At 48.0% G+C, this 24,578-nt stretch overlaps 1 protein-coding gene across 2 annotated transcripts in view; it reads left to right on the forward strand.

Annotated features, from left to right (window-relative positions):
• LOC119163799 (ADP-sugar pyrophosphatase) overlaps positions 1 to 24,578 on the forward strand; it is a 61,149-nt gene that overhangs the window by 4,022 nt on the left and 32,549 nt on the right. The window contains exon 1 of one of the 2 annotated variants that reach the window (XM_075873513.1): positions 9,343 to 9,778. The exons of the other annotated variant lie outside the window; for it this stretch is intronic. Coding sequence (XP_075729628.1) covers positions 9,677 to 9,778 — 102 coding nt within the window. The 5' untranslated portion in view covers positions 9,343 to 9,676. Of the gene's footprint in view, positions 1 to 9,342; positions 9,779 to 24,578 lie in introns of those variants that run through there. 2 annotated transcript variants of the gene reach the window in all.

Below are 24,578 nucleotides of genomic sequence, written 5' to 3' on the forward strand. Positions count from 1 at the left end.
TGTTTGCATACACTCCGCTAGACGAGATAGAGAGCGTCGGGTTATTGCGATAACCTCCGAAGTCCTGTTTCGCCTCTCAGATAACGCGCAAGAAAATAAATGCAGCCGGATCAACGTTCTCTACTAGACACTTCAAAGAGAGGCTTTTGTAGTTCATGCATTTCCAGCAGGTAATCTGAACAAATAAATAAGAAATCAGCCATCACGTCGCCGTTTGTTGTGCACGTATACGCAGGAATAAATGTACGATTACGTGCCCCCTTTGACACCGCCGCCGTAGTCCTGTTTGTTTGCTTTTTCTTTAAACGCGCTTTCCCCACACACCTATAGCTGTAGTCGTTTGTTATCGAAGCTGTTCATTTTTTTTTCTCTGCGTTGTTTACTCAACCCGGCCAATTCCCGGGACCCTCTCCAATTCGACGCTAACAGAGGCGGAGAGAGTACACCCCTTCCCTTACAACCTCTACCTCGGCCAGGGCCTTTTATCGGGTGTTTCTATCCGTGGACACAGATTGCAGACAATTTACGTTCAGAGGTCGAGGGCTTTCCACAGAAGCCGAGCAGCAGTTCCGGCGCGCTTGAGAGAGAGAGAGAGAGAGAGAGAGAGAGAGAGAGAGAGAGGGGGGGCCTAGAGGACGTCCTCTTCAATGCCTACGCGATCCCGACCGAGGTCGTCCGTTCGGAGCGAGCAGCACGTGACTTGGGTCACACGCACGCAAGTCCGACGCCGTTATGCCCTCCGTGCGCAGCACACAGCGATATCGTTCCGGCGCTGTCTGGACTGCAATGCGGTGTTTACAAACGTCGTCGCGAGACAGTGTGAAAAAGGAAGAGACCCGGATGCCGCTGGCAGAGGGCTGTGGGTTCGGTGCTCCTATATATAGTACAACCGAAGCAATCCTGATTGAAGCGGATTGCAGTAGGTAACAGGAGCGGAAGAACATCAACAGTCCTTGTCCGGTCGTTTGGCCACAGAAGAGACAGAGAAGGATAAAGGAAAGACAGAGAGGTTAACCAGAATACTCCGGTTTGCTACCTTGTGCTTGGGGATTGAAAGATACGCGGGGCGCTGTTGATACGTTGTGTGAAAGATACGCGGAGCGCTCTATAGGAATTTTTTACTACCATCCAGGCCATGAACGCTTGAAAATAAATGCGAAACAGCTGAACACGTTGGCCGCTCTACGCGTTTATTTCAATCGCGATAGTACATAGGGCACCTAACAGCATACATTCAAGGCCCACATCTTGATGCACCGCAGATTGGACCACGATCATCTCAATGACGTTTATAGAGAAAATTAAGTCAGTCTTTAAAGGGAAGTGCCTTCACTGCTTCGAGGTGGCGAAGGTACTACGGAACTTCGCCAGTATTGTCCGTTCTTTGGCATCTAGACGCCTATAGCCTCTGCGCCAGCTTCCAACAAGTTAGGAGGAAGGCCTTCCGTGTCAGACAAGATCTCGAGGCCATGGCCTCACGTATCGCGGTGAGAGTGAGGCCACATGTGCCACGATTACTGATTACGATTACGATTACTGATTACTTTCACAGTATCCGTGACATCAACAGTACAAACTCTTCCAGTTCATTCATTCTGTTCCTCCACTATGGCAAAGCAAGACAGCTTACCGTGCTCAGCGTTTGCTAAGGTCCCCTTTCTTGCGTTCGTGCTCGTTTGTGAATAAAGAGGAGTTTAATAGACTGGCAATACAACACATCGAAACAGCGACTGACTCTGTAATCAAGCGGTGAATTGACGAGCATTGACGTCAGAGTGGTGCATGTGTAGGACAGCGACTGACCGATATCGTCTAAGTGTACACTGCTATGATCGGCCTTGGCGCCCCTTGGACGCGAGCGATGGTGTCGGCTGAGTCTACCCTGATTTGTTCTGGCTCAACGCTCCCCGGAGTGTCCAGAAGCGGTGACAACACGACCGTCGTACTTCGAATTCTTCAGGCCCGGCCGCTCCTCTCGTTAAAAACTCTTTGGGCACGCCGGACCATCTGGTGGCCTAGGAAGGTTCTGTTCTATCTGTTTTGCTGTGGAATTTTTCAGGTCTATATTACCTCGGCTACTCCATATCAATGATTTCTGCAGCGAAAAAAAAATGAATGGTACCCAAACAGAAGAATCAGCAAAAACATAATAGCACACTGAGACCAGTTGAAATAACAAGTCAATGTACAGTTTGCTTGCAGCAATTCAGTGTCATAACAAGTTCCCACGCACACCTTTCTATTTCTAGTAGCAGTAATTGTACTAACGCATAATTCTATATATCTCAATCCCTAGCTGTATATCAGAAGCTCTTAGGCCTAGGAAGGGTTATTTGCAATTGCAGCTCCTTAGCAAGGGTGCTTGTTCATCAAGGTTGTGGAGGTGTTATCACCTCCTGTAAAGTCGTTTGGGCCTCGTGGCCCACACGTGCTCCACGAGTAGGCCGCATTTAAGGTTCACGACTATCAAAAGGTAGGTGGCGTTGTGCTCGCGGGCGTTTATCACCACCACCACCACCACCATCATCATCATGGTTAGCACGGTGACACCTGGCGGAAAGTCTGGGTGAAAGCAGATGAGAGATGAGCGGTCCTCTTTGGCGTGCGAGGGTTGGAGCTAGCGGTCGTCCCATGCGGCGGGTCCACAATGAACGACACCACGGATTGTCTGCAGTGGGCCCTAGTGGCGGGTCGAGTGTTGGCGCCGCCGCCGTGTGTTTGTTATGTTGAGTGTTGTGGGATAATGTGTAAGGTTCTTTTAGCGTGTTGATCACAAATGATGTATTTTGATTTGGCTGGCGATATTGTCGTTATAAAAGTAATTGAATAAATGTGTTGTTTGAGTTGCCCGACCGTGTATACAAAGCCCGTTCGCTCCGAGAGTAGAGTTCCCATACGAGATCCCACAAGGTGCACATGCACTATGGGCCGAGTGTCTGGGATCCGTCTTCGGGGACGTTTCCCACACTCCAAGACCCACCCGGAACTGCAGCCGCATCAATGAGTCGACACTGCACGTGGGACTTAACGTCATTGCACTGTGCTGTGGCATGCCTTATAATCACATTGCGTCTGGCGTGGCGCATCTCTCTCGCCGTGGGATGAACGTTTTTTCCTCTTGCCTCTTTCCATAGTTGGGAAAGAGTTCGTGTTTGACCTTCCCATTTTGGGGGCGGAGATAAAGACTACCTCTTCGTTGGACTGTCCTGGACTACATTATTTTCCTTGGCAGGAAACCTTGGAAGACCCAGGCTTTAAAACGCGAGCACCCAGACGCTTGAAGAATCTCAACACCATTTGTGTAGTATCACGCTACCTTCTGCATGTAAATATACGAGGGCACTCGCTCACTGGATTTCGTGCCGACCGGTTGTGCCCCCGCAATCTCCGACGACAGCGCAGCTCTGGCCGACTGGGCTCCCACTACGCCATCTTCTGACGCCGACAAGAGCTCTCGCCTAGTGGCGCCCCGTCATCGGAGTCCTGCGACGGTGTCCATCTTTTTTATCTCCTCTTTACTCCCGTCGCTCGCTGTCCCTGCGCCTCGCTCGAGCCTTCCTCTCTCTATATATACCTTTTAATCATATCCTTTGAATCCCTCCTTACTCCGATCCCTTGTGAGCTACTGTTGAGGTGTCACACTCTGATGCAGACAGTTACGGGGCTCACTTTTCTCTTCATTTCCCTTTGATAATCACATAAGAAGAACAGAAATATACGGTAAATAAAGGTTCTTGGTATCGGCTCTGCCTCCTACCCTGGTATTCTCCCCGAGACCCGGCTGGCTCCGGTCAGGGGACATTCCCCCAGTCGCTACAACATCGATACGAATGTGCATAAATACCCACCTGTGTTCTGTCTAACAAAAGAAAACTTGTTCTAAAACCTGTTCATGTAATACCTGCCCGTAGATGCCTCTACAACACACAGACCACTAAACAGAATAGCACGAAGTATCTCTGAACGGCTTACTTGACTTCTACCATTCACCAAGTGCACTTAAGTGAGCTTCCATTAATATTCTTAGTCGATCCATAACATATTCCACTGGGGCCACGCAAGCCATGTAATTATCAAATGTAGATGTAGCTATATGTCTGCCTCACATGCTTCTCAACCCGTACAGCTGTCAACGCGATCTTTCTTTGCCCCTCCTTTGCAGTATTCATGCATTGCCTTCTTCCACGCGACATCGTTTTTCTCCAATGCTTGAGGCATCAGACAGCATCCTATTCAAGGCCGGTTTTTTAAAAAGCGGTCTTTGTCGGGCGAAAACATGCTTACGTGCCGAGACACTGGCTTGATAAATTCGGAGTGAGCTCTGCACTGTTTACTAACTTGATTCGATCATGATTATTACCTGTATATAGCACCTTCAGGTTCAGAGCTGCATTAGCAATTCTACTCTCATGTTCTTACTGTGAAGTGCGACTTTGTGTACGCGTGCTCTTCTCTCTCTCTCTCTCTCTCTCCATCTTTCAAACTCCCTTATCGCTTTCGCCAGTGTAGGATAGCATACCGTTCCTTTTAGGCTGGATGCATCCCCGACTTTCCTTTCTCTCCTGTTTCTTTCTTTTCTAACACTCCACTTTTACCGATCACCTCAACCAACGTTTCTAGAACTACCTGGTTCTAGAAGCGTTGGTCCACCCTGGTCTACATTCTCCACATTGTATCAGATCACCAGGCGCCTTTTCGCTGTTCCCCTTTTCTTGTGCAGTTGCCTCCGACTCTTTTGCAGTATAGCGTACCCAACTTGGGAATTAGTTCTACGGCCACGGGCCCGCCCGAGCAACTGTGCCTGATACTCCGGACGAGTCTTGTTTTGTCGGCCAAGGAAGCCCCAAACGTCCAGATAAAGATTACCTGCAGATGAAGTGAATCAAGTTTTATCCACCCGGTTCTCTTTTGATTCGCGTCAACAAAATTCTCATTGTCTCTTCATGGACAGTTCACTGAAAGTCGGGCTAGGTGGTATAGAATAATAGTTGACTGCAGTGCGTGGCAGAAATGCAACGGACACACAGGCATGCGCCATGCGCGTTTAATCTGGCCTTTGTGAGTTGTCCTTCCGTCAGGCTGTGTTTAATTAAAGAACACGGAAGTGTTCCTGCTGATGGCGGTTGCAGTCGGCCATCCGGAGCACTTCGGAGTACCAAACGTCTCAACCTCCTCCAGCTCGTCCTAACTCGGCGCTCAGTTTCTACCGGCTCAAGCCGGACGTGAGTGAGCATAATCATTACCAGAGACGACGACTGCGTACACACGGCTCCACTCGGGCGGCGTGTGGACGGCGCGAATTTATCGCGCGAACTTTGTGATGCAACCGCGCGGCTCGGTGTCGCGTCCGTATTTGCTTATCGCCTTGGTTGTATTCCACAAAATGCCGCCGCCTCTTCGTCGTCCACAAAAGAAAAATTAAGATAGAAACGTTCCTTTTACAACGCGATACGTGAGCACGCAGGGATCAAGTGCCAAGAAAGGGACAGATTTAGGCGCGACTTGCTTTTTCCGCAGAGATAACGGGACGTGCATGATTGTGCCCTAACTCTCACCCTTCCCTTTGAAGGTGGCAAAGAACAATGCACTGAATCTAGACGCAATACTCTATACTTGCCTCTCAAAAAACACTACAGAACGAAAATGCGTAAAATATAGGAAATGCTATGGTTGCTGACGGGTATATTTATATCTAGTATGCATACAGACATTTGTGCGTTGATGCTCTTCCAGCTGGACATAGTTCATGGTCACCGGGCCATCTGGTATTGTTTTTCTGGGGTTAATGTGCGAGTTCGCACCCGATATTGTAGTGTTGTCAAACCACGCACAGCGGGAACCACACATTTGCGTGCTAGAACATAAATGCATCAAATAATCACACACAAAGATAAATAATACCTGTTTGTTGAAGAATCCTGGCTGCGGCGTCTGCATTTCCGATAGAGGCGGAAATGTTTTAGGCCCGTGTGCACAGATTTGGGTGCATGTTAAAGAACCCCAGGTGGTCGAAATTTCTGGAGCCCTCCACTACGGCGTCTCTCATAATCATATGGTGGTTTTGGGACGTTGAACCCCACATATCAATCAATCAATCTGTTTGTTAAAGAGCTTGTCTAGATCTGCTACGTTTACAGACCTTTATGTCTCGATGCTCTCTTACTTATACAAGTTTATTGTTACCAGACCATGTTTAATTGATGTTTACTTGTTGATGTTCTACTGGCCGTAGTTTATGGTCACCAGATCATCTGTTATTGTTCTGCCGGGGTTAAAGTGCGAGTTCACAACTGATGTTGTAGTGTTGCCAAACAACACACAGAAGCAACCATGCATGCTTTTACGTGCTAGACAGAATATGTATTTACTAATTACACGCACGATATGTGTTAATAAGCGCTTGTTCAGACCTGGCACGTATACGGACCCTTACAATCTTCTGGTAATCGTTCATGGCTACCGCACCATCTTTCATTGCCGTTTTCGCAGGGTTAAATCAGTAGCACAGCCAGAGTTTTTATGTGTGTGAGGCGGGAGCAGAGCAAGGGGACTTCAACCAAACTTATGCATGTTCGTGCGTGCTTTTTAATGCCAGCGTGTTATCTACACACGCGAAATTGAAAATTTTTGGGGAAGGGGAGATTCCTCCAAAACCCCTCTCTCCCTGACCACGCCAGTGATTGAAGTACATGTCTACAACCAACGTTGCGGTGCTCCGAAACCACACCTAGAGGCAATCATTGTACGGAAGATAAATGCATAAAATAATCCAAGGAACGACATCTGCTCACTGAAGCGTACATCGCTTCAGATCGATGCCTACAACTTCGAACGGTGTGGCTGGGCACGGAAGAGGCTGTAGTGTACCGGCTGAAGCAGATGTGGGTAGTTTTCTACAATATGTTTAGATCATTATGTCCCGATGCTTCTCAGGTTATACTTGATGTCACTGCTTTTATTAAATGTTGCAGCTAAACCTCAACAACATGCCACTTTGCTCTTGAAGGCTAGCTCACGCATACTATATACTGATTTCCGGTATTATCATTCGCCATAGTAATACATAAAATGCGTGGCAAACGTAATCAAATAAATCACAAACAGCTAGAATACATGATGCAAACACTAACACTGACATAGAGAATGATCGCTTATAGCTAACTATTTATGAACATTGGTCAGTTACGCTATACTTTTGCGACATTCATTTATATAACAAGTCGAGAACGCGAGAGTGCCGGTGATATCAGCTGTAGCGCTGACACAAACATGCGAAGGTATTCTTGATTCCCCCCCCCCTTTTTTTTCATAGCCCTTTTTAAGTGATTGAAATCACTAGATGTAAAACTTGTCTCAGGTAGTCACACGAGAGGGTTGTTTTATTGCCGACTTAGGAACCGCGAGAACAACGGCTTGTTGTGAGAATCTATTCATCAACTTGAAAAGAGCAGCAGCGATAGCTACGCTCTCTTCAACTGTCGAAGTGACCAGCTAGTCTAAGCGGGGACTGTGCAACTGCAACAGGTGGGATCCAATATGCCGCAGCACAACTGTTTATAGTGATGAAATAATCTGTGAATAAATGGGCATGAGTTGATTACATGAGCTCCGAGGGCTCGAGCACCAGGCGATACATGCTTCAGAAAGAAGGGATCGTTCGCATGGATTGTTATCGAGCATCCGAGGTGCGGATCACCTTATTGTCTGCTGTCGAGTCTTTCGACACCCAAGTATGTATCGCAGCAGAGAAATTCGGTCTTTGCTAGATGCCGAGTTTCCTGAAGGGTTCCCTGAGTCGTAGATACTACAGCAGTAGATCTTGAGAGGCCAGAATAAGTGATGATAAAGAATGGCCATTTAAGACTTTTTTTTTCGGTCTTCGCCCTCAGTCCGGCATTGCAAGAGGGCTTACCGAGTCAACCATGCTGCATAGACTAAGAACAGAATCTACCATGGTTGTTTAAAGGGTGCTTTTTTCTAATGTGGTACTGAGTGCAATGACGTCGGGGTCTTGCATCTGGTCCAGCAAGTGTTTTTACTTCGAAAGGAAGGGACTCATGGACAGCATCACGGAGGTACCACTGCGAACGCTGTGAACAGATTGCGTTTCCGTAAGGTGCGCGGACGATTCGCAATGAGGTGTCTGGCATGAGTCGACGCGTTTCGGCGAAAGACCGGTACAAGCGACCCACGGTGGGACATACTGCATAGAAAGAGTCGCTACAGCGGAGCGATTGCTGACCATGACGGCCCGGCTAAACCTTCCTGTAGCAACATCATTACCACCACCAGCCACAACTAGCAGAAGGGACCATGAACACGACACAATCTCTTGGAAAGTCGGGAAACATACTTGCTTCAGTTAATTTCCTAAAGGATCATTCAATAGTTTGTTAGATAAAAGGCGAAATCGCAGAATGAGGCAGACTTATATTAGGACTGCGTATTTCCCACGTGCGTTCATTTTAAATAATGACTAACGGATACGCTGTTTGTTCTACAAACAATGTATTGGACGAATGAATGGCGAGGATAACTCGAAAAATGCAAATAGTGTGACGGGCTTTGTGAACAATGTTGCCTTTTCAAGAACCGACATCGCCACATATCTCGCCCATGGCGATGCCGTTTGCACTCTCAACGGCACACGTGGACCTGGCCAAAGGTGCCCGCAGAGCGGAAACAAAAACAGACACGGATACCGAAAACACGTTTTCCTCAGTCAAAGCCTGTTCGCTAGGCGCCACCGACACGGAAAAGCACGACTTTCGATCGCGAATTCGCTCGCCACGACAAGCCGGTTGGTTCAATGCGTATACATTCGCGTGTTTCCCGCTCGTTTTCCTTACCCCGCAACCTTGCCTGCCTCCAAGAAGCGGACGTCGTCGGCGGTAGCGCTACGCCCGTTTGGTGGGATGGTCGGTCGCCTCGATCAGACCGACGGGGTCGATCATGTCGCGAGCACGTGCTCCTACCCGGCCAGACTGCCGCGACATTCTTTCCTCCGCAATGACCCTCTCACGACGCGCACCCGTGCACCGCAAGAGACCCTTATCTCTCCGTCCCCTCACCCACTTTCTATCGCTTTTATGTTTTCCGCTGGCCAGCCAGTGTAAACGAGGCATGAAGCCAAGCTCAGCTTCACTTTTCTCTTTCTCCCACCTGCCTCTCTGAAAGGTCTCAGACCGTCTCCTCACCAGCTGGCTCCGACGGCACCGGCGAGGGAACCTCGGGCGACCTCGCAGCCCGAACCGATTCCGCGGAGAGTGTCAGAGATAACACGCCCTCTCCTCGTCCACTCTCTCTGGATCTGCCCGGCGACCGCGCTTGCGTCGTAGTAGAAGATCCTCCGCGACTCCTACAGTAGCGCCACCGCCCCTTAAAAACTAGAGACCCCGCTGCGGCCCGCGCCAGAATAGACCATCGGTGACGTGTGACGCTGTCGCGTTGAAGGCCGTGCATCCTCACGAAAGGACCTCTGAGCTCGGACTATAGTAGACCTGCTGTTGCTAAACCAGACGGAATCTTTCTGTGGTCCATTCTGAGAGATAGAGCTCTAAAACGCGCTTTTGCGTCTTCGTTAAAGCTTCCCCCTCTCCCATCTTCAGTGCCGTACGCCTTGTCCGCCGAGCAGCGGCCAAGCGATCACATCGGTGCCAAGACGAGTGCGCGAACGATGACCTCGATGTTCCAGACGCGACTGACCATGGCGCCCTCACCGACGCCTTCTCACTCCAAGAGGTTGGACAAGAAGAAGTTCACGCACGTCTCCAGTGAGGTGAGCCGAGTCTTCCATTCGTGTGCAGTGGCGTAGCCATGGGGCAGCACACCATGTCCGTGCACTACACCCCACCGTTACATTTTTTTTGTCATGAAAAAAAGGCCACAAGATGACACTTGACCACTTCTGCTTGCCCGGCCCCCACTTCAGATTGAAGAGGGCCCCCTCCGCCTTGAAAAAAAAAACTGCCAACCCCCTGTTCACGTGTGGTACGCTGTTCGCGACGAGGGGCTGTGTTCGTTGTCGGTGGTAGATTTTTCCACAACTCAGCGCGCCTGTGCAACATGGGCCTTGCGACTCCAAGCGGTATGGGGCATGGAATGGTTGCTTCTCTTTCTACCCCTTATCATTGTGGAGACATAGGGGGAGGTTGTGCTGCGACGTCGCAGTCGGCAACTGCACACCGTAGTTGTCGAGTCATCGCGGCATTCCGCAAAAGGCCCGCCCTCTCTCAAGGGAGTCTAATAGGGTAGCGCCTTCCGACCCTTGACCCAAATAACTTATATGAGCCTGTTGATAAGCAGCTACCTTGATGTCTCTGCTCAGACTAGGGCACTCCTTAGGGGACGCTTAAGGGCAAATCCTCTGCCGGTTCACTTGACTGCTGCACATGTTTGTCTTTGACTCTTTGGACATGGTCATCATTTGGTTATTGGGCGTGCCTATGAAAGAGCAAGGGGAGATTGCCATCTATCCTGTCTTAGTATGAAGAGCTCTACATTTTTAAGCTAAGCCTATAATGTCTACAAGACTGAAAAAAAAAACTCCATAGAAATGTTGGTGTCCCGGCGAAGTGAAACGAGTGTAGCGACTTAATGATTTGTGCCTTTCGTGTAAGACTCGGCAGCCGGACGACTGAAACACGGTTGTCCCATGTGCACACAATCGACGTGCTTAAGTCCGTCGCTTCCCACGTTGTAGTGGGACATTGAGAACTCCTGTTGCTAAATGGCTGAATCTTTTTCCCCCGCAGACATGAAGTACAACAGTCGAGCTTTTAGCTTATTTTAGCTCGAAAAAGTTTTCCGACTTGCTGTTTCTGAGGTCACGACGTGCGTATCTGGGTGGCTCAAGATGCTCGTCTTATCTGGATTATCAACAAACCTTCAGATGTCCGCATATAAAAGACACGCTGGTTAGTTCGTTTAGTTTGTTTTTGCAAGCCGTGTAATTACTTTGGGGTAGCTGTTTTTTTCTATAGCCATTACTCATCGAATTACCTGGAAAATGTAAGAATTGCAAAATGATTGTGATGGTGCGCAGTGGCCCACACTCGGTATATTTTTCAACACAAAACATGCCAGTGTAAAGAGAATACGATTCCGTAAAAATACTGTCACGTGTGCTTTAAAAAAAAACGACTCTTTTTTTGACACACGTTTCGACATCATTACCGTGATTGGTGTATCTTTGTTGTTGACTTTCAACGACTCGTTTCTTGACTACAGTGGAGTCAGTGCACACAGTCTTACAAGCAGTTATACCCTCCAAAATCAACTATGACACATGCGCAAAATTAAAAAAAAGAACACTCGTGAGTTCTTTACTGAATTCTTGACGAAATAAGCCTCAAGGCATGTAAAGTATGTCAATTTTACTTGTAATAGTTGAAAGGACCATGAACAATTCACGAAAGTCCAGCAGTTCCCGCTGGTACATTCCCGCCAGCCTGATGCTTGCGCACAATTCTTCTCTTCGTGAAGCTCAAGAAATTTTAGTTGGCCTTTTACTAGATCTATGGCTTTCGTGGGAAGCGACGTGACAAGTTTTACATTGGCTCTTGAAACTAAGACAACATTTTTATAAAAAGTATTCGGCTCGCCTTCGTGGCGTGCGGTGACACGTGTGCAAAGAGGTGCAAATGTCTAGCATAGTCTCCTATGAAATTTCACTGGTGCAAATAAAGTTTCACTACTGGAACTATGACGTTAGTAAGCAAGAGAGATCGAGCCCCATCCTGGAGCGACGACTATGTGACAGATCAATATGTATTCGTTCTTCGTGATGAAGTAAAAAACAAAACGAGTAAAGCTTGTTCGCAAGAATGACAGGCTGTCCAAGAACCACGTTTATAGAAAAGGACAATTATTTTTCTCTAAATAATAAATATGTGATGTACTAATGACCGAGAACATCTTGTTACGTGCCAAAGGTAGCATTTGAAAAAATTTCCGCGGGGTTGCCTTGTTTGACAACTCATCATTTTCATTACGTGCGCACTTGTCGCTGTGCGAATGGTAGAGATATGAACAATATTGATGAAACCGAATCAAAATGCAGCTTGCAATGCTGAGTTAAGGGTATGCATAGCTTTTAAGTAATATTTAAGAAGATATATACATAAAGTAAAGTGGAAATAAAACGACCACTTAAAAAAAACTGAATGCTTTGACAAGAGAGAAAAAATTAAATAGTACACACCTAATATCGCCACACTGGGTGCCTACACTGGCATGGTTCAAAGTAGCATACACTGATCAACTGTCTGGTGCATTTGGCTCCTGCACAGAGAAAAATACACGAAGAGTGAAAACGTGCTTGATTGAAGCAGTGTTTGCTGAAGTTTATTCTTTCGACGAATATGAACATTTTAAACACAGTACATGTTAAAGAAGCTACGTGCCATGCTGACTACATGCGAGGGTTGTCCGATAAGTACTCATCGCGAGAACTCTATACGTGATCGCATGAACACGCTTTCTAAGAGGGACACATGCGAAGGTCCAGTCGGATCGGGCTCGCGGTTTTCTTTTGGCCGCTCGAGGAAGCAGGTGATTTTCGTGTCCGTTGAAAATGAAAAGAGAGCAATATCGGTCGGTTATGTGATTCTTGTTTTTTGAAGGGAAATCACGAAGCTTGATCGACTAGATGCCGTCTACGGTGAGTCTTCTCTCCTTCTATAGCGACCGTCAAAAATTGGTTCAACGAGTTTAAACGGCCGTATGGTCGCACGCCGGTTTTTGACGAGCTTCGCTCAGGGGCCCCGCAAACGGCTACCACAGCCGATAACGACGCAAAAACCTACGACCTCACATTGGCACACCACGTACTGAAGTTGCGCAAGATAGCTGAGACAGTAGGCAATTCAAAAAACCGCGTGGATCATATCGTGCATAAAATTTCGGGCGCGATGGATGCCGCGTTTGCTCTCTCAGAACGACAAGAAAACAAAAGGAAGAAAACGCGCCCGTGTGACCATTTTAGAGCAGCGTTTGAAGCTGTTTAGGCGTGATCTTAAGGAGTTCCTGCGTCGTTTTGTGACTGTCGACGAAACAAAGATCCACTCGTACACAACAAAGACCAAAGAGCAGTCGAAACAGTGGACTGCACCTGGAGAACCTGCTCTGAAGGTGGCGATTCTCAAACTGTGACCTTATTTCGCTACCTTGAGAAAGGCGAAACTGTGATAGGACTCTACTGTGCTGAATTACAGGGCCAATTTTACACCGGGTTGCGAAAAAAAGCGGCCATGTTTGGTGAAGAAAAATATATCTCCTTCCTCCCCGTGGCCCCGAGCACTTTCTTCCTGTTCCCTAACTTTAAAAAAAGTCGCTTGCAGGAGAAAACTTTGAGTCGAATGAAAAGGTTATCGCCACCACAGAAGCCAACTTTGCAGATCGGGAGAAAACGTATTTTTCTTCTGACGGGACCAAGAAGTTGGAGGATCGCTGAATCAAGTGTAGAGTTCAAACTGGACTACGTTTTAGGCTAAGCACTTACCGTGTCGCCCTAGTACTATACTTAGTACACTCTAAGCAAAGTGCGTTCCAAAGTACCTGCCAAACAATGTGCTACACGCTAAACAAAGTACTGACTGTCGCAAAAGCTGCGGTATCTGCAGCGCATGGCGGAGCGAAAAAGAAAAAAAAACTCCATCACTCAGTTTTTCATTACTCCGCCACGTTGCAAAAGGTCTGCACCATGAAGGTCGTCATCATCATTACTTTTGGAGTATTTCAAAAAGCTTCAATTCTAAGATTGTTTCACAATGACAATTTGGCTGTGTTAAACCAGCGTCCAGTGCCTTGCTTGGTTTGACGCAACCTCGTTGTCACATTTTTTGCACACTTTTGGCACTTCCTTCGAGTCAAGGTGGTCACCTTACAGCGTAACCAACACGCCTTTCGAATTTTTAAACTGCCGCGTCAGGAAAGCTTATCGTTTAGGGTCTGCGTGGCAAACTCACGCAATCGAAGCGAACCGCGGGAAGCAACTAGACCACACTCACCATCTTCGACCACGCCTTCCTGTAGTATCTGTCCTGCCAATTCATGGCGACGGCTGTCTGAGAGTTTACGCTACGTGAAGGGTAATGTATAATATAGTGCACGCGCGACGCCTCCGTCGCCACGCAGTGCACAGAGCGCCTAATCCGTAAATGACTACTCCACTGAACGAGTCGAGCAAACTGTGCTCGGAGAATCCAATTCCCGTCTGTAACAAATTAAGCTAGATCAGAGACTTGAACAATCGCGCCACCATCTCGCCCATCCTGCTGGCGTGCGCGCTCGTCGTGCGCTCGCTTTCAGCAGCGGCTGGACTGAGAAGTGGAACTTCGGTTGTGGAGAGGGTCAGTGCATCGAGCCGCAAAGGTTGTGCGATGGCGACAACGACTGCCACAACAACGCGGACGAGCGCGCATGCACTGCCGACGTGCTCGTGTGTCCCCCGTGCAGCTTCGCCTGCCACAACCAGGCGCACTGCGTGAAGCCCTCGAGGTTTGCGATGCAGCATACGACTTCCGAGATGGCTCTGACGAGAAGAACTGCCCCGAAGCCTGATCTGCGGCGTTAAACCGCAGCTTCTTTACGAGGCCACACCCGACTCGCTGGATTCCGTGCCGACCGGTTGTGCCCTCGCCATCTCCGACGTCAGCGTAGCTCTGTCCGACTGGGCTAGCCCTACGTCATCTCCTGACGCCAATCTTCGACGACAGCGTAGCTCTGACCTACTGGATTTGCCCTACGCCATCTCCAGACGCCGACAGGAGCTCTTGCTAGTCGTGCCCCGTCCTCGGACTCTTGTGACCGTGTTTAATCTTTCCTACCTCTCTTATGTCGTCGGTCGCTGTCCTTGCGCATCTCTCTCTCTCTCTCTTTGCATACCTTTAATCCTATCCTTTTAATCCCTCCTCACCTCCATCCCTTGTGAGCTACTGTTGAGGTGTCGCACGCTGATGCAGACAGTTACGGAGCTCACTTTTCTCTTCTTTTCCCTCTTATAACCACATATCTATCTCGGCAGCGCCATCGGCTGACACTGCCTTTCCAGAGACCACTATCATCGGCGACGGCGGCTTTTCGTGCCTGGATGGTCGATGCATGTCTGCAGTCCAAGTGTGTGACGGAGTGAGAGACTGCATAGATGGCGCTCACGGGGGTCGTTTCTGCCAGCTTGTCCGGCACGGGAACTACCAGCCGCAAGAGCACCGGCAGCACCGACGCGGCTCGCTAGTGGACGTCCACGTGGTCTTCCGCGCGTTGTTCCAGCAGTTGCTGAATCCGCACAATATAACGAGCGAGGAATGAAGAAGATAAGTCCTATGACACCACCATTGTACTGTAACCACATCTATATACCGGCGCGTCAGAAAATGTCTCCTGCTTGTGTTCTGGCTACTACAACTATATATATCCAAGAAACTTTTTAGTCACTCGGTAATGGTTGCTTTGCACGTGGATGCCTCTAATATTCGCGCTTAAAATTTGACGCATTCTTGCGGCTTTATTTTGGGTGTTTTGTCGATCCCTTATTTTGCCAAAATTTTCGCAGGAACCTTATTATTTCTAAACGCAGAACGCAATGAGTGTGCACCCATAGGAACGTTCGCTGGCTCAATGCCGCCCTTATATGTTTTACTACGAATGGTATTTCTGTAAAGCAAGAACGCCAATCGAGGCCAGTAGGACGTAACGTAGTCAGATCAGTTGACTTGCCTTAATTCTTGCGCTGTTCCGCGCGAGCCGCTTGTAGCTGCCGCATACCGGCACCTCTGTACCCTCCCGTAACGTTTATGGGAAGCTTTGCTTGTTAGCAATTCGCGGTAGCTCGTCAAATACGGCTGACGTTATGTGGCCGCGGTAGCTCGTCAAATACGGCTGAGTTTAGGTGGCTCAATGCTCTTTTACTCCGTGTTCTGCACAAGTGGGTCATCGTTGTGAATGAACCATTACACTGATTAATCGTGAAGTATGATTCATTTTTCTACGGTACTTAACAGCATCGAATCCTATAACGTTCGGAGGTTTCAACGAATTTTCTCTTTTTTGCATTCTGGAGTTGCTAAATGTCCTCTTAGTGAAGACGTCAATTCACTGAATGTTTGTATGTTCGCGGGAAGCCCAGCCTTCCATAGAAAGTTCGATTGCCAGGGATGTTTGATGCAATGCGTATCCAACTGTTGACGAAATTAATAACCACTGATATTACCAATAATAAACCACTAATAATAATAGTAACCACTGATGGTAAATGAAGCGCATATAAGCAATTTGGCAGCTGTATTATTTGTATTTGAGGTGTTTTAGAATTACTGGACGCTTCTAGTTGAGAAAGAGCGCGGTGTCTTCTTTATTATCTGCATACTGGGCCCATCTATAGTGACCGAAATTTTCTGATTAAGCAACACCAATAGGCAAAGCTTTTCTTTGAAAACAGCCGTGGTATGGATGAAATGGCAGAGGCAATCCTTCGCGATTTGTGCAAACCGTGGTGTGCTTATAGCTATGGCTTTCTGCGTGTAAAAACATTAACTGAGTTGACCCTCTTATCAAGACAACTTTTGATCGACCGCTCCCACGGGCACCGATTATTTGCAGGTTTCACTGATTTTGTACACCAGCTATCATCACCGCATAGAGATGCTGAACTTCTGAACCATGTTATAGGTGGCTGTTCCGATATCTAAGGTAACTTTAGCAATTTCAAATTATGGTGTGTTGTCAATCTTTGTATTGATTATTCTGCGAGGCCCAGCGTTCATTAACTAGGCGTTATCGCGGCTAATGTTCGGCGATGTCACACGAATAATATGAACTGAGAGCGTGCGGAAGTTTTGAGACGACTGCAGAATAACGCGCTTTTGAAGTATTCACAGCAGTGGTTTCAGCCGTGAATACTTAGGGGACTTGTTGTGAACTGGTGCAAGTGATGATGGAACCGTCGCAATAAGAGAAAGGGGGAGGGTGACAAATTAACACAGCATGCAGGGTGAAATGATAGGTGCCTTTTATTTATTTCTTTCGAAGATTGGTCAAACTAAAGTGCCACGCCAGTTCGATCTACAAAACTTCTCAATAAGTTGTGCGGTGATGGTAGTAGTGGTATGTTTTCGCAGGTGGGGTTACACCCCTGTCACACGTGGAAACTTAGGTGCAGTTCGAGCGAGTACACTTAGCCTCGATGGTCATTTTGCGCGCTGTCACACGTTTAGTGTCACTCGCTACAAAGTACACTTACCGGCAAGTGCGTTCCCCAACCTCACTTCGCTTCAACAAAAGACGACACAGAACAAAACGACGACACAGAGACAAGAAGGACACCGACAAGAAGGACACCGACAAGAAGGTCACCCACAAGAAGGTCACCGACAAGAAGGACACCGACAAGACAAGAAGGTCGTCGTTTTGTTCTCGCGCTATAACTATTGTCATGCCATACCAACTAGCCCAAGCTTCCACACTTCTAATTCACTTCGCTGCGACGAAGTGTGTAGCCTCAATGCCAGTGGCTTGCACAGAATAGTCTGTTGCTTAAAACGACACTCATGCCACTTTTGAACTATTGTTTTCGTTATAACGGATACCGATATGTATTAAAAAAGTGATAAATTAACAAAAATCCTTGCTTCTCTTACCCTCGGCCAGTTTGCGGCCACGTCCGCTAGGGGGCAGCACATACCGTGCAATGGCTGCGTCCGTCGCGTTGTTTACGTCCAGGCACACTTGCACCTGTGTAGGCGGGTCGTTCTCTAGTCGTTTATGATGACGTGTGCCACTGGTGCCATTTCCACGAAGACAACGTGGTGGTCCGACGATGAGACGCGGGTGCGAAAGTAACAAATATATATTCCGCTACAAACAGACAATTGCCGCTGCCCTCGTTTCTAGAGTACACTTCGTTTTCTCGTGTAGCAGGCGAACCGCCGAAATGACACTGTGTGAGCGTAAGTACACTCGCTCGCAAAGTGCACCTAAGTTGCCACGTGTGACGGGGGTATTGGCCTAGCAGACCTGGCCGGAAACTGCTCCGCCTGTTTGACTCTGTCCGTGTAGTTCCGGTCGCCACACATCACTAATCTTGTCGGTTCTGCGGCCATAATCTGCATGTATTTGGCTTTTTTTGTTCTCTTGATATGTACGAGCGCAAAGAAAGTGTGCTCGTGTGCATGCGTTGTAGAAAACTGCAACAAAGGGTTTACCGACATTTCGCGGAGAAGGGGAAACGCAAGCCAGGTACGCCGCGGCACATGAATGTTATGCGGCCAAGCTTGCCAAATATTACCAGGGGCACTACTACACACTTTCAAATATGGCTTCGTGGGCCCCCATTTGTGAACCGCTGGTATATAGATATAATTTTTGAAGTCCTGAGCTGCAAAACGCACGTTTAATTGAAGTGAAACGTGTGAAACGGAAACAAATATCTACGATAAATGCTTTCTGACATGTAAAGATTTCTTCCCTTCACGCCGACGTAGAAACAGTGGCGTCCACTGAAAAAAAAAGAACAAGAAGTAAAATTCAGCAAGAGATTGAAAGACATAATGAAATCATATCTGTTTATAAGAAATAAAAAAAAACATGTCACATAGCGAAGGAGATCTGCTCAATGGAAAGTACATTTAAAGTTTGTTTCGAACCATGGAATGATTAAAAAAAATATTCCGAGGCTAACCCCACGACCTCCCGCAAAATCCTCCGAGGATTTCATTTCGGAAATGAACATGCCTTGCCACTCCGTCCCCCATGGTGTGCTTTAATTGAGGCGGCCTTCTGCGCATTTTTTTTTTTTTTTGCTCAGTTCATCCGCTTCGTCCTTTCCTGCATTGCGTTGCATCTCCGTCTTCTGGCCGATAAACCTCTTCACCGTTGTCTGCTGAGCCGCGACTGCGCAAACTTAAGCCGCTTTTTATCATTCCGAAACTATGCGCGGGACTCTCCTATTCGATCGCTGTAATCAGCTGCTAGGGCGACCCCTTGAGGAGTTATCCGCGTAGACGTCCATCTGCGCGTTCTCACCCCCTTCAGACGTCGTCCGTAACCTCGTGCGTCTGGACGTCGCTTGCGGTTCCTATTTGGCCCGAACGAAGCTCCGATAGTCTGCCAGTGTCGACACATCGTGCCCTCCGTGTGCGCGGGCCTGCCTTCACAGAGCTCTCGAAAGTCGCTCGTCAGGAGATTAGATTTCTTACTTCTACAACTTGCCTGGCTCCTCGAGAATGATGATATATCGCGCCATCATCGCCCACATTGCGCTACCAGCGATGCTCGTTCTTTGCACGCCATATGAAATGGCCACAGGGCGGATCTCTTTCAGACCGGAACATGATTGCCATAGCAGTATACCCGTGGCATGGGTTTGCGATGGTCGAGACGACTGCATGGACGGCTCCGACGAGGAGAACTGCCCGTTAGTGACTACCGGTGCCGCGATGATCCTCGATCCGACAACGCGGGTGACAACGCCACTTGCCGCCGCAACATCTGAGGCCACGAACACCAACACGGTATCGCCTGCTCTCCATCGTTGCAACGTACAAGACGGTGGCTTTCCGTGCATGGACGGTCGGTGCCTTCTTCCGGTTCAAGTCTGCGACGGAGTCGGGGACTGTAGCGACGGCGCTGACGAGGGTCGATTCTGCCAGCTCGTTCGCCGCGGGAACCAAGAGCCACCGCAACAGCCACTGCCCCCGCAACAGCCACTGCCCCCGCAACAGCCACTGCCCCCGCAACAGCCACTGCCCCCGCAACAGCCACTGCCCCCGCAACAGCCACTGCCCCCGCAACAGCCACTGCCACAGCAACAGCCACTGCCACAGCAACAGCCACAACAACCCCTGCCACAATCGCAGCAACCGCCACAGAATCCGCCACAGCAACGTCATGGCCTACGCGGCTGGTTAATAGACCTCCGGATGCAGTTCCGCATGCTCTTTCAGCCGTTGCAGGATTCCTCCAACCTAACGAGCCGGGAATGACGCGGAAGACACGTCACGCTACATCGCGTCAGGTGTTTCATACGTGGCATGTCCGAAGATCGATGCAGCGCTGCCCTGACGAGCTTTGCGGAAAAATTTTTAGAGGAGACTCTGGCACCGTGATTATCTGGCGCAGGCTACAGATGTGGTATGCGGATAAGTATAATCTCTGTGCTTAAAGTTGCAGACATAATTATATTTTAATATACCGCGATTTATGTAGCCTAATAACTTCTTGGCAACCGCAGAACATTTTTGTGCATCGCACTACTCATATAGTGTAATTATCCTGATTACTAATGACGTGAAAACAATGGTATAAGATGTCTATAAAGGTGTTGCAGTAGTGTCGATATTGTGCGTGGAGTTATCAATGCGACCGATACTTATAGTAGTGTTCCTGTCGCAACTCTTTGTAGTGGCTGTGCAATGAGTTGAAGGTTCGACTGCCGATGACGGTGACTTGATACCTATTGAGTGGTTGCAATGCGAAATTTCTCGTGCGTTGCTGCATCATTTTGCGTTTAAAAATTAATAAAAAGGCAGCCAGAATTATACCACTGAGGTAATATCAACGCGTGGTGGTATTGCTTTAAGTCATTTACTGTGCAAAAATGATCAAGCCCACCGTCAGCGAGAACCATAAGCGATTTCTGACGATTCAGTACCTTCGGGCACTGTAGACAAATGGCGTGGCAGCAACGATGACTGCGGCAACACAAGTGCGAAGACGGGCGCACTCAAAGTCCGAGGTGGTGGTTCAATCATGTTCTCTCCCGCCATTCAGGTTTTTTAGGGGCGAAGCTCCTTAGGGCGTGGGCTGTGCGTCCCCTGTAGCCTGTATGTAGCCACCTCTAGTTTAGTTCTTGCAGTGTTCACTAGATGGCGGTACGGTTCCCTGTATGTAGCCACCTCTAGTTTAGTTCTTTCAGTGTTCACTAGATGGCGGTACCGTCTCCTGTATGTAGCCACCTCTCGTTTAGTTCTTGTAGTGTTTACTAGATGGTGGTACTTGTAGCTGATGATGAAAAGATGCAAGATGTTATAAACTAGAAAGCGGTACTTGTAGTTGATGAAAGACGCGAGATCTTATAAAATAGGAATGATGTCACATATGGCGCGTGTCATTGGTTGAAGGCAATCGTTCGATTTAGTGCGGCGACGTACGCTAGGGGGAGCGTTGCAGTAAAATCGAGTGGGCAAAATGTACGGAGGATTCATGGTTTACCAGGTTTACCTCCGGAGCTTCGCCCACTCATCATCATTCACTTCGTGGATATGGCGGAATTTTTTTCTATTGTACGCAAAGCGAATCGGAAAATTATGCGCCACTCTCTGGATTGTGAAAAATAAAGCTGTTCTGACTTACCCGAACGTTCACTGACTGACTGACTGAGTGTTTAGAAAACTCGTTTTCGGTAAGGCCTAGCAAACAAGAATTTTCGGATTCTTAATATGGCCAACTTCGCGCACGTATGCAAAATGCGAGTTGTACAGAAGCATCTCGATCGTCCATGTGCAGAGAAAAGAATGTTTAATGCGTGAATGCATTCGAGGGGCAAGTATAAAGCGGACTTATGCGTTTGCCAGTTCATTTACTGACCTCGTCAGAGGAGACTTGTACAGTTTCATTTCCGCAAAGGACATCATAAGAGCAATACGCAGAGGCGATGAAAATAATTGTGAATTCGTACAGAACGAGTAGCCGAATATTTTGTTCCTCTACTAGGAGTTCTGCAATCCAGCCTTTTTGGTTTTGGGACGTTAAACCCCACACAATAAATCAATCCAGTATTTTTCAGAAAGCCTTGCTCTCATCTTAATCGACGGGCACTGTGAGTCCGCTTTATAACGGGGCGGACAGCTGTGCGTGGATGGGCCTTATTGTTTGTTTTTTTGGCCTAGTGCAGTTTGCGTTTATATAGAGGATTTTTTTTTTCAAATGCACAGCTTAAACTTCTGCGTTTCATGGCGGATTGATCACGGTTTTCTAACCGTATTAACTATGTCCTTGCTTCCATACTATTTCGTCAGGGTCAATCCTTCAAGCGTCTTTTATTCATTCCTATCCTGGACATAACCATTCTAAAGATGTCCAAAATCGAAGGACATCGCGTGAGCTGGTGCCATAACCTCTACCCAGGTCGACATATTCAAATTAAGTGAAACCGTGCTTCTTCGTATAAGTGGCTTTCCCGTAGAGCAAGCTAATTTATCGAAGGCTTTACTGACCCTCACTTTAGAGAAGATTACGAGAAATCATGCCACGCTTTGCGCGTGCTGCGCTATTACTAAAGGACGCAAGCAAAGTCAGCATTAGCGAAGAATATATGACAATGTGCTTGCGACACATAACAACGAAAGACCAAGAAGAACGACGAATAGAAACGCTTACCTAACCGCATTGCAAGCACTATACAGTGAACGCGAGTTCAAGAAAGAAAATAAAGACACCGCAATCTACGTCGAACGAGACATCATGCGTGAAATGAGGCGGCTGAAAGATGTCACGGGAAGGGGCGCGTCGCTGGGTAAGATGCCGCTCGGTGGTCTGGGTCCGACGGGGAAGCAGCCGGCCTGCATCAGAGCCGCAGTGGGCAATGCAAGCGCACTAAAGTGGCCACGCGTACAGCTGGCACTCCAATGGCAGTGCCATATGTTTGAAAGGCTAAGATCTTCGCCACACTGAACCACTGACCGGTAAGGCCCCTGGCCCGCGGTTTGCGAAGTTCGTGGCAATGGCAGTCGAAGTGTTTAACGAGACCACTCTCCCAGCAGTTCTGCGAACACGTTGACCACAGATAACGGCGAGCCTTCTCGCGTGGTGAAGCGAGAGCTGGCAAGTCGAGGATCGCTTCAAGATACGGCGGCACAGTGATTCCCGAGTCGAGCAAGCGCATGCCAGATGAAGGCTCGGCAGAAGCCCGTACCGCCCACTGCTCCTGTGTAGCTCCTGTGTAGCTCGCTTTCGAGCGACCACTTCCCCGTATGTTCTGTGCCCTCATCAAGTTCCCTTTGATTCCGTTGTTCCGTTGTATAGCAGCCAACTGGACGTTTCATCCGTTCAACCACCTCGCCATTCATTCTCTCTAAGAATTCGATTCACGCCTTCTGATACATACATTTGCGCCCTTTTCAGAAACCACGCATCACATTTCTTCCACCGTTCCGAAACTATACCAATACCACGCTGCCATCACGTTTCTACGGCGGTTACGCGATCTTGTGCTTGTGTGGCCTTTTGTCAGGGTCCTGTTGAAATATCCCCTTTCTAGCTTTATCCTTGTCGGTCGGTAAAAGCTGCGCTGCAAAGTTAAGGACTAAAAAAAAAAAAGACTGGACTAACACCGACTAAGTGCGTGTACTTGACATTGTGTACTTCACAATGTCATCTATGCCACAGAGATTTCATCTAATGAACATCCAATTCCTTCTTTAAAGGTATGCTTTGAGCATCCCCTTCATAACAGGACAGTGGCATGTGCTCTGCAAAGCTCGTATTATTTATTTGGCTTAATTCGATGGAGGCGGAAATGATGTAGGCCCGTGTGCTCAGATTTCGGTGCACGTTAAAGAACCCACTGGTCGTCGAAATTGCCGAAGCCTTTCACTACGGCGTGTCTCATAATCATACGATATTTTTGGGAAGTTAAACCCGACTTATCAATCAATCAATTAACGCAATGATTTCTGCATGTTTCTATTTCACTTCATCTTTTTTTTTTCTCACTGAGTGACATGGTAGCATTACAAGGTATCCCAAAGAGCTTTTAATTCGTTGAATTTCACGTTACTTTCCTGCTCGGCCTCATCTCCCATGAGATTTGCCTTTCAACTACCGCACAAACAATGCTTATCGAGCTTCGGCATATCTTTTATCATTCAGGAACTTCGCGGTGAACGGTTGCCTCGGTGTGGGAAAGTTTGTTGCGACATCTGCATGATAAGCAGCCCGAAATACGAAGACCACACTGGTCCTGTGCGGGCTTTCTTGTCTGCGTATTTCGTCCTGTCTAACTGGCAGATGCGTGGTGTACTCTTCTCAACCGATCGGCACGACCCACAGATGCAACTCAACCACGTGTGCGCGGTCTTCATCTCCACTATCGCTATAGTTACCTCCTCGCTTAAATAGCCTCCTCTCCCCTTTTTCTTATGGCGTCGGCTGCGTGAGCATCTGCGCTTAGCGAGTGGTTCCTATAAAAGGACGGAAGCTCCCGCAACCAATTAACCGTCTCTTACTTATCCGTATTCTGGACGCAAACTTTCTAGCACTGCCCCTAAACCTCGGACTTCATGTATAGGCCCGAACGTATACACACGGGTGGATATATTCAAATTCGATTAAGTCATGCTCCGTCATGTCGCTGGCTTTCCCACAGCCTGAAAATTCATCGCCTCCGTTCTCGAATCTTGCTGTAACGAAGTTTACGTGGAACATCGCTACGCTTGTCGCGTGTGTCACGCTAGGAGCAAAAGACGCGAGAAAAGATACTAAGTTGCGAAAAAAAAAAACGCCTGAACGCAGAAGCATGACCACAATAAAACTTTCCCATTGTGAACAAGGGATCCGAACAGGGAATGTGTCCGTTGTGAAAA

Source organism: Rhipicephalus microplus, chromosome 9 (assembly GCF_043290135.1).
Source record: "Rhipicephalus microplus isolate Deutch F79 chromosome 9, USDA_Rmic, whole genome shotgun sequence".
NCBI lineage: Eukaryota > Metazoa > Arthropoda > Arachnida > Ixodida > Ixodidae > Rhipicephalus > Rhipicephalus microplus.